General features: G+C 32.5%; 1 protein-coding gene across 1 annotated transcript; it reads right to left on the minus strand.

The window, feature by feature from the left end:
* Positions 1-1,334: 1,334 nt before the first annotated feature.
* LOC129915641 (uncharacterized) lies at positions 1,335-2,875 on the minus strand. The gene is made up of 3 exons (XM_055995282.1): positions 2,586-2,875; positions 2,115-2,487; positions 1,335-2,052 (listed from the first exon to the last, which is right to left on the minus strand). Exons 1-3 carry the CDS (start codon positions 2,766-2,768, stop codon positions 1,448-1,450), a joined length of 1,161 nt encoding a protein of 386 aa, XP_055851257.1. The 5' UTR covers positions 2,769-2,875; the 3' UTR covers positions 1,335-1,447.
* Between the last annotated feature and the right edge of the window lie 8,338 nt (positions 2,876-11,213).

Raw genomic sequence — 11,213 nt, forward strand, 5'->3', positions numbered from 1 at the left:
TATGTAATTGTGTGTGTGACAAGGCAAAAATGGATAATTTCCTTGAAAAAAATAGTGATAACAGGCCTAGGGAAAATATTTTATGAATTGAAAAGAAAAATTAATATTAATAACATATGAAGCATAATACACGAAGACGGAAGGCGCAGAAATCATCTTCCAATATCCTTTTGATTTTCATTTCGGTGCGTAACGCGCTTCTACACGCATTATTTTTGTAGAAGCAGACTATGTATTTTAATTCCAAAAAAACACCAATATATACAAAAAAAAAACAACTCCCGTGCGGGGTCTATGTGCAACGAAAACTTTTGAATGAAAAACGTTGAAATAAAAACGTTACTATACACGCAATTAATACACAACCGACGAAGCAGATTCCGCAACCGACGAAATAAAATAAAGCCGAACAGCAAAAAAAAGAACAAGATCAAAGGGAAACGTCAAAAGAGTCACAAAATTTTTTACCGGAGACTCACGGTAGAAAATCTTCCTTCCGTTTTTTTTCGAACTTTATTTCTCCTTTGCTCTTATGTGCCTCTCGCGCTTTGCGTCTTCGTGTAGGAGCGGACTTAGTTTTACTTTTGGTATATTTTTCATTACGCTTCTGATCGGGGTTTTCAGCCTAATTGACACACACCCTTAGTTTGATAATTGTAAAATAAAAATATCCCATCAACGCAGAAAAAAAAATGGGATTTTTTTGCTATATGGCACAGGATTTTTTTTGTTATTGATGAAGAACACTGGCTGAAAATTTTTTTTATTCGGTTTTCAATTTCATTTTGGAAAAAGTGAAGAATTAACGAAAAAATGGAAGAAATATATCTGGCGGAATATAATACAATAGAAAATATATTTAAATGGTTGATTTGAATTTGGCAAATTTTCCAATATCTTTCGCGATGTGCATTTTCAATGTTAAATTCTATTTATGCATTTTCTGTGGTGAGTTAATGGTAGCTCGTAACCCATAATTGGTTATAATGTGCAAATAATGTCAAAGTTTAATACTGCTTTACTAAAATTAGTGTTGTCCATGATTTTTCATCATTTTTATCTAATTTAAGAGCTTGTTTCTATTCAAGTGACGCAAAAAAAAAAACTGTTTTTTGTGAAGTAATGCGAAAAAACACAACTAGTAGCCATACGGTTTCTGTTTTGGGTTTTTTGTTTTTACAACATTGTTCGTTAAAAGTTCCTCTTTGAAAATGCAAAATCAAAAATCTACGAAGTTACCTGACCAAAGTGCCAATCGCTATTTTCTAAAGAAAAATTTTTGTTTCTATTCAAGTGACGCGCAGTGTAAGAATAATTTCGTCTGGAACAAAATATACTTAATTCACAATCATAAAGATTTATTATATAAAATTAATTTACATAGTTAGGTTTGAAATAATTTACCGTAGGTATAATTAAAACTGTGAGATGAAATACTTTTGTAATATTAAAAATCTTCAAAATCATAAAAACCATCGTCCAACGCATTGTTCCTCCGATTTTCATGGTCAAATTTAAACAAATCATTCAATTTACTAAACACTGAATCTCTTTTCATTTCAGTTTCATCTTCTTGTACATATTCCGGAGCTTCAAAAAGACCATTATCAACTCCATTTAATAACTCTTTATCAAAAGTTACATCTTCGCCCTTGTAAAACACATCTTTAACCAAATAAGGATCAGATTCTTCTTCCTCTGTAAATTCATAGTTCTTATTATCAACAGGGTTCATTACTTCTTCCATATCAAAATCTTTCTTTTCTTCAATTTTGGATATAAAAGGATTATAAATTTCGTTTTGATTATAAAAATTAAAATCAACTGGCTTCTTTGGTTGAATGACATCATGAATTGGCATAAAGTTGACATCATAATCTGAATAGACATTTTGGTTGATGATTTTTTGAATAAATGTTCTTTTTCTTTGTCGATCTTTCTTGGTGTTAGAAAATGTATTTGTTATTTTTATATCGGAACAGCCTTTGAAGTTTTCTTGAGGTCCACAACCCAAGGCAGAAGTTCCATTGCCACAAGGCCCCCAATTATTACCTTTTTAGAATTAAACAGAATAACGTTAAAAACAAATAGATACTAGAATAACGATTACTCACCAGCTTGATAGCTCCATCTTAATACACAATGTTTGCAATTTAAACCTTTTGGTAGAATAATATTTGGATATATCATTCCAGATTTTGTCCCAATGTACATCTTAAAATTTCCATCGGAAAACTTAATTTTATTTGCATTGAAACAGTCTTCAGATTCTTCTTTGAATTTATCCAAATTGCAAATATGAAAGTAGAAGAATCCTAAGTGGTTTGTAGTTATTTTGACTCCAATACGGACATTTTGTGATTGGAGATAATTTCCTGTAATGACTCCTTTTCCATACTTTCCTCCTAATTCATTTTCTCTAGGTCTTGGGGCAGCATAGTCATCTCCGCAGAGTCCACATTTTCCATTATTACTAAACCATTGAACCTTAGAAATAACATCATATTAAAAAGCATTTACTTAGAATTAAGTTCGAAAAGTCTTTTAATTTTGCGACTGATAAAGCAAATAAAAAGTGAGCTTACACCGAATCCTCCACAGAAGAGTCCATTATCATCATAGTTGATAGGAGCTGTTTTATCATAACGCCACCTAGATGAGCGACTTACAGGATCTAACATCATTCCATGGCCGTAAATTTCGCCGGTTAGCAAAAATAATATTGTAAGTATAAAAACACATGGTATAAGAGGTTTATAATTAAGCATTATTTTTGAAAGCTTAAGAAAGAGCCCAAATTTAATCTTTAAGTAAGGAAGGTTTGGACATGAATGTTGTTTAAATGCTTTTGTTCTTTCTTGAAATCGTTATGAATGCGTTATTGTGTCGATTCATAACTTTGCCTTATCTTCGAAAAAAGAAAGGGAAACTGTTTTTTTTTTTTGTATTTTTAGCACATAATGTTATGTTCATATCTTTTTGTTTTTTTTTTCTTTTATTTTTAAAATTTTTAGGAGATAACAGAAAATGTTTGTTTTTTGGAATTTCTGCGAAATGAAGTGAATCACTTAAAAAAAAAAACCCCTAGCCAGAGAGGTTCTATTGACAACACCTAAAATACATACGTAAGAATCCGCAATTTAAATTAAACAACATATTTATTAAAAATAAGAAAAAGAAAATCAGCGTGATGATAAAGATTATGTATGCGAGAAAATTTGGTGCGTACAGTCCAGTAAATAAAGGAGTTTTACCCTACAAAAGGTCCGGTGGTTCTAAATTTTTGATATGTTGTTAGGTATGGTTAGTAGATAGAAAAACCAAATTTCCACAACCACGCCCCCTCCGCCCCCTTCAGCATCACCGAAAAACCATAGAAATCTGGCACTTTTTTCACTTTTATGCCCATAACTTTCTTCTGGTGCATTTTATTGAAAAAAAAGTTGTTGGTAGACTTGTAGAAAACATAATTTCCTACGAAAATGACCTTGGTAGTATTTTTATACATCCAAAAACAACGAAGTTATGAAGCTTCCAAAAACATGTAAAATTTCGGATTTTGCAATATTTTCAGTTTCTTGTCACTTAACAGTGCTATAACTCTTTAACAATTGACTTTTACGCAAAAGTCTTCATAATCAATCTTATAGACAATTTAATTACCTAAAATAAAATGTAACACACTTTGATTTTGTGAATCAAATAACCGAGTTAGGGCTAAAATAGTAAAAAAGTATTTTTGATAGTTTTCGAAAATTTTTTAATTATCCATTTGTATCCCACAAAAAGTCGGGTGGTTCTTATTCTATATTTAATCAGGTTCTAATGGTAGATTGAAAAAAAAATTCATAGCCACGCCCCCTCCGCCCCCTTAACCATACCCCAAAAACCAATTCTGCATTTTTTCAGTTTTATGCCCATAGCTTCCTTCTGGTCATTTAAATGTGAAAAATTAATGTGCAAAATTGTAGAACACAAAATTTTCTACAACTTGCACATCCAATATCTATAACTAAGAATTTTCAAAAAAAAAGTTACAATTTCCGATTTTCTTTATTTTCAGTTTCTTACCTGTTTACAGCGCTATAACTTCCTAATTACCGACTTCCAAAAAAGAGGAGGTATTCAATTCGTCTGTATTTTTTTTTTTTTTTTTTTTTTTTTTTTTTTTTTTTTATGTTTGTTACCGCATAACTTTGGACTGAGTGAACCAATTTTGATAATTTTTTTTTGTATTAGAAAGCTGGTGGTTGCAGTGTGGTCCCATTTCAATTTCGTTCACTTTTAGCAATAGGAACTATTTTAAAAACCATAAAACCCAGTTTTGATCCATGGAAGTCGGTTTTGTTTTTTGCTAAAAATGATTATTTTTAATTTCTAGCCAAAAATCCTTTTGTAGGGAATTCATTTTCATGAATACAACTTTATTCTTTTGATAAGAACCAGGTAATAGTAAGTATTTTTATTTAGGGCCAATTTTTCAATAGTCAGTTAAACAGTCAGTTAGTACTTATTCCTAAGGATAGAGAAAAAATCAGTTTTTCAACAAGCAGATATAGCTTATTCCTAATGTCGAATTCCTTTCAATTTTTAGAATCGCCTCAAAAAAATGGAATTTTTGGTGTTAAAAAGGAACATGAAAACAAACCGAATTCTTTTTGCGATTGTGTGTGTGTCATTTGACAACAATTTTTACACGAACGTCAAGCTGAAATCAAAACAATTTCTGTAAAATAAAACCAAAAGTTCCTTTGATCAATAATTTTGTTTATTTGCTTCGGTAATATAAATTTAATTTAATCCAAATCAATAGGAAATTGCAGATATTATTAAGATCTGAATGAAGATGAAGTAAAAGGTTAATTATTTGGCCGTATGCTGTGGTTTTACAGAGAAAAAAATTTCCTGAAGATAATCACGAGAAGAAAAGTCACAGTAATTTGACTTTTTCACAAGAACTATGCCAAGAAAAATTATATTTTGATCGCACATTGTTTTTTTTTTATTTATTTCATAATTTTCCGCAATAAAACACGATATTCCATTATAATTTACTCCTTATTTGAAGTTGGTATTCCCAAATAAACAAACAACACGAAGGAATCTTTCAGCTTGACGTTTGAGAAATGTCAAATGTTCCAAGTGTGTGTGCAAATCCGTGTAAATCTCTCAAAAAAGAGGGATTAAAAAAAATTCGAATTCTGCTTCTAGGCCAGTCATTATATACATTTGGAAATGCAAAATGAGCGAGGAAGCTAAATTTTGGATATGTTGTAGAGGATGCTTAAAAAAGCTTAACTTGAAGTTTTCGACCAAGATTTCCTATGAGCTTTTTCCGCCATTTTGAAAAAAAGGATAAAATTGGTTTTTTGACAATAACTCGGCTATCTGACGAGATGCGAAAATTTTACAAGGAGCTTTTTTGTAGCTTTTAACGAGTTCTACAATTCATGCATACACATTTTTTGTCTATCATGAACCGGTTTCGAGATATCGATTAAAAAAGTCAAAAATTTAGGACATGCCATTTGTTTTTTGACATTATCTATTTTTTGGTGATGAATATCGAAAAAATTATTAACATAAAATTTGTAGACCTTATTCAGACCTACAATTTTGTGCTTTTATTTTTTTTTTTTGGACAAAAATTACGAACTCCAGCGGGAATTTATTAAATGAATTTTTTTTTTTTTTTTACTCAAGAAAACGAAGGGTGGACGTTTTTTCATTTTTTTTGTCGCTTTGATGGTCCCGGTTGAAGATCTTTGTCGTCCGTACACTCCTCAACTTGTGAAATAGGTTGAATCATTGGAAATGATGCTGATATGTACGAAGCATAGTCATCATCATCTCTGTCATCGTCGTCATCAAACGAAATGTCGACTCTGGTGACGTTATTGCATGATTGCCCACTACAATGCAGGCAAATAACTGAGCAACTAATTCCTGCTTTCCTACACCCACAAGAAGCCCCACAATTCCCTTTGCATTTGCACGAAATAAGTTTTAAAAGTTCAGGAGGTGCGGGTTCGGCTGTGCTGGTAATTGATTCAAGTCCGTGATTAGTTTGTCGCCAACCCCATTCCTGAGGATCTTTAAAAAACCCGAGCCAGGTTTGCACCTGCAGATATGTTCGGAATATGTGCTGGCGGACAGCGCTGCTCGTTGGTGGGAGTAGTGTTAGGTGATTCGTTTTATTTATATGCATTGATTTTGCGAAACGATGGAATCGCAAAATATTTATTGATTTTTCTTGCTTATCACCGCCATATAGGGCAATTAGGAATTGCTCTCCTGCGCAAGTTAAGGCATCCGGATCGACCTTTTTTTGTTTGAATAGTTCTATCGATGACCTTAGTTCCGGATGCTTCTCGAGAGTGTTAATAAATTTAAGTTTTCCCATGTTGTAAAACGACGATGTCGTATCGCAACCGCTAAAAGCGTGAATAAAAAGAATATTCTTAAGAACTGACTTACCGTGCTTGAAACTGCTCTGGGAGTACAGCTTTGATGGCGTATTTCCTTTTGCTGGTTTGCGGAAAAATATATTTTTTTTATCCTGTGCAAGTCCAGTAAGTAAAACCAGAAGATCGATATCTTCGCCAACTATTTCCAAACTATTATTGATGAAGACATTGATTTTTCAAAACAAAAAAACCTAAGTTTTCTTATAAAAATAGCTTAAAATTTAGCTTCAACTCCATTCAGAAAACCACAGGTATAAGTACATACTTTATATATTTAAATTTTTATTGCGGGGAGGTACGATTACATGCTAATCTGACCTGCACAATTTTTATGATATTCCCAAAAAATGGTGATAAGAAAGGGTTGAGTAATTTCAAAAATTAAAAACGCATGAATGAAACAATAAGACAATCATTAAGTAGCATTGGATTTTCCCACAGCTAATTGATACCTGCTTCTAAAACAATGCTCCTTAATAGAGCAATAAAATTCTGTATATCTTTCTAATCACCCACCCCTAATAAAGAGGCATCTTCTTCACATACCTAAATGCTCATACATACAAATCTTGGATATGTAAAGTTATGTTTTTTTTCAAAAAAGTTTAATGAGTTGCGGTTTGCAATTTTGATAAATAAAATAATATAGAGATTGAAGCAAATTGCAAACACAAAGAGCCGGTATACTGTATTTAAAAAATTTGGGTTAATAAAACTGGGGTTAAAAAAACCATTACCATTTTCTTCTCATTATGTTTTTACTAAATAAATACATACATTTATGTATGTATGTATGTGTTACTGATATAATAATATAAACATTAAAAAAAAAAATGAATAATTTTTTTTTTACAACCGAACGAGCGGTTTGCTTGGCGACTTTGCGGCCAGCTGGAGGTCGTAATTTTTGTCCAAAAAAAAAAATAAAAGTACGAAATTGTAGGTCTGAATAAGGTCTACAAATTTTATGTTAATAATTTTTTCGATATTCATCACCAAAAAATAGATAATGTCAAAAAACAAATGGCATGTCCTAAATTTTTGACTTTTTTAATCGATATCTCGAAAACGGTTCATGATAGACAAAAAATGTGTATGCATGAATTGTAGAACTCGTTAAAAGCTACAAAAAAGCTCCTTGTAAAATTTTCGCATCTCGTCAGATAGCCGAGTTATTGTCAAAAAACCAATTTTATCCTTTTTTTCAAAATGGCGGAAAAAGCTCATAGGAAATCTTGGTCGAAAACTTCAAGTTAAGCTTTTTTAAGCATCCTCTACAACATATCCAAAATTTAGCTTCCTCGCTCATTTTGCATTTCTAAGCCGTTTTTTCCGACATAATGACTGGCCTATTCGTTTGAGGCGAATTTTTTTTCTATGGAACATGATTTTCAGAAAAAATTCGCTTCGAGATCGCCGAAAATTCGATTTTTGCATTGAAAGGAATTCGACATAAGAATAAAACTATCTGCTTCTTTCAGAGACGAATAAAAATTATTCTAAGGAATAATCTCAATAAAAATATTGTGTCAGTTATCAAAGCTGTTTTGAAAGAATTTTGAAAAAAATACAGTGGAACACAAGAAAACAAAAACAATCATGAATAAAAATGACGTTTAATTTTAAATATTTTTGAATTTGACAATTTTTTTTTTTGTTATTCTGTAGAATAAATTATTCTTGATGGAAAAATTCAATGTTTTTATCTGATTGTTTATGAGCCTAATAAGTTTATTCGTCAAACAGTTAACTGACTGTTTATTAGACGATTGAAAAATTGGCTCTTAATAAAAGTAATATTTCTTAATAACCTAGTTTAATGTGCTTATAAAGTGGTGGGCTATGAGTGGACGAAGGTAAAAGAATTGGGGTATGAGGGGAAGGGGAAGCAGGTGGGGAAATATAGAAGTAATAGGTGGAGTTGAAGATGGTGAATTATGAGAAAAGTTGGCTTCGTTGAATTTTTCTTCAAATTGATCGATGATATCTGATCTTCAACGTCGTCATCTTCATAAAAAATTCAAGTGGACGATTTTGACAGGATTGTCCACAGCAAAACTTACAGAATGTGGAACATTTAAGTCCCTCTTTCCTGCATCTGCCAATTCCCATGCATCTAGGCACATAGGTATTTGCATGACGCAGCTTTCATCAATTTTTGGGGAGCAGGATCTTGCACAGTTTTAATGGGTTGCAATACGTGGCATCCTCTCGTCCAGTCCCATTCCAGAGGTTTTTCTCAATACCCATCCACGCCATGATCTGGTGATAAGTCCGGAGGAAATGAAAGTGTGCTGGATCTGTTGTAGGCGGTAGTTTGCACAAATTAAGTTTGTTGAACTGCTCATAAATTTGAAATATCGAAGAGAGCTTAGAGATTGACTACTGTCCTCTCCATATAAAGCCAACAAGATATGTTCTTCCGCCTCCGATACTTTCTGATCTCTGGCATTTGGGTCCTTAGCTTCTCTGCAGCTTCAAGAGCAGAGGGGTTTTAGAAACATTTTGCAAAATTTGTTTTTTTCCGAAAACAAAGATGTTTGAGGTGGTGTCACATTCACTTATGGCATGAATGAGACGTTCTCCATAGAATTGAATGTGAAAAATGGAGAATTCATCAGATAAATTGATCCTCCCAGGTTTTCGAAGGTACACTTTCTCTGCCCTAGGTATAGTAAGTCGATGTATTCCTCAAAAATCTTTGAAGCTCTATGGTACCTGCTTTACTAATTCTGGCGCAACTGGAAGAAAGCATCCGTACGTTCGAGTTGAATCAGGGGTGGTTGTGGTTGCATGATAGTAGAAACTTAAAGTAGCTGCGCCTCGTGGTGATTTGATGAAAAGCCAAGGGATGTAATCATATCAATGAGAAGCTCAGGACCTTCCTATACATATACACTTATTCTTGTTAGAAGGGGGAAAGGAAGGATTGGGGACGAGCAGCAGCTATAACAGCATGGGATAAGGCCAAACATTTCCTTTTCCATTTATCCAAAGGGCCACTCTTATATTCTTCAGTATTACAGTTTCAAAAAATAGAGGATGGGTAAGGGTACTCATCTGTATTGTAAATTTTAGACCGAATGACTTCCAAAACTGTGCCTGCGGCTGCTTTGACTATTCTCAACCTTTTAACCTTCTCCATACTTCTTAGGCAAACAGGATTTGACTGTTCTATTATCCATTTTATAATCACCCGTATTGTGATTTACAACTGTCAATCGATTGTTGATAAATACTGAAATTTTGGATTTTTAAACCAAAATTAAAGGGAAAACTGGTCAACTGGAATTTTGTAATTAGATTTCTTTATAACGACTAGGACCATTCTCTGATTTCAAAATTTTTTTTAATTAAGTAATAAGATATTAAAATTAAATTTGTATCAACTACCTACCGATTGATAGTTGTATATTAGTGTGGTCCTTATTTTACTCTTTTTCGAAAATTGAGTGCGACGCCCCCTAGATTGGTTCCAAATCAGGAAAAAAAATACCCTATTTTTTTCAAATTTTTATCTCTGACCCTTCCTGGCCCTATTTTGATAAGAAGTTACTATAGCAAGGGCGATATTCTGTGTCCAGTGTTGGGTAAATGGCGGATTTTTGATATAAACTTCTTAATTAAATATGGTCAGGAAGGGTTAGGAATACAAATTTGAAAAAATTAGGGCTTTTTTTCCTGATTTGGAACCATTCTAGTTGGCGTCCCCAATTTTTTGTTCCTGAGGACCATCCTATTGTATATAGCAATAAAGCTGAACCTCCTTCAATCGTACTTGTCAACTCATCAACTCATATATGAAACTTCATAAAACTGAAAAAATGCAGAATTGGTTTTTGGAGTATGGTTAAGGGGGCGGAGGGGGCGTGGCTATGAATTTTTTTTCAATCTACCATTAAAACCTGATTAAATATAAAATAAGAACCACCCGACCTTTTGTGGGATACAAATTATTCAATTAATGGATAATTCAAAAAGTGTCGAAAACTATCAAAAATACTTTTTTACTATTTTAGCCCTAACTCGGTTATTTGATTCACAAAATCAAAGTGTGTTACATTTTATTTTAGGTAATTAAATTGTCCATAAGATTGATTGTGAAGACTTTTACGTAAAAGTCAATTGTTAAAGAGTTATAGCATTGTTAAGTGACAAGAAACTGAAAATATTGCAAAATCGGAAATTTTACATGTTTTTGGAAGCTTCATAACTTCGTTGTTTTTGGATGTATAAAAATACTACCAATGTCATTTTCGTAGGAAATTATGTTTTCTACAAGTCTACCAACAACTTTTTTTTTCAATAAAATGCACCAGAAGAAAGTTATGGGCATAAAAGTGAAAAAAGTGCCAGATTTCTATGGTTTTTCGGTGATGCTGAAGGGGGCGGAGGGGGCGTGGTTGTGGAAATTTGGTTTTTCTATCTACTAACCATACCTAACAACATATCAAAAATTTAGAACCACCGGACCTTTTGTAGGGTAACCCCCTTTTTTTTAGCTTCATTTATTGGACTATTACGATTAAGTTATAAGAAAAGAACTTGTTAATAGTGGAACAACTTCTTTTTTTTTAATATTTCAAACACAGGGAGTCCCACTCTGTAATTCAGTGAACATTTTCGAAAACTAATATTTCTTTTCTTCCATATCTGTAACTGGATGAAAACTCCTTCTTTCGATGTGAAAATTTCGATAGTGGAATTTCGGTACGCGTTTCTGAATGGCAAAAGCATATAAAAAAA

The sequence above is a fragment of the Episyrphus balteatus genome, chromosome 3 (genome assembly GCF_945859705.1).
Source record: "Episyrphus balteatus chromosome 3, idEpiBalt1.1, whole genome shotgun sequence".
In the NCBI taxonomy this organism is placed as follows: domain Eukaryota; kingdom Metazoa; phylum Arthropoda; class Insecta; order Diptera; family Syrphidae; genus Episyrphus; species Episyrphus balteatus.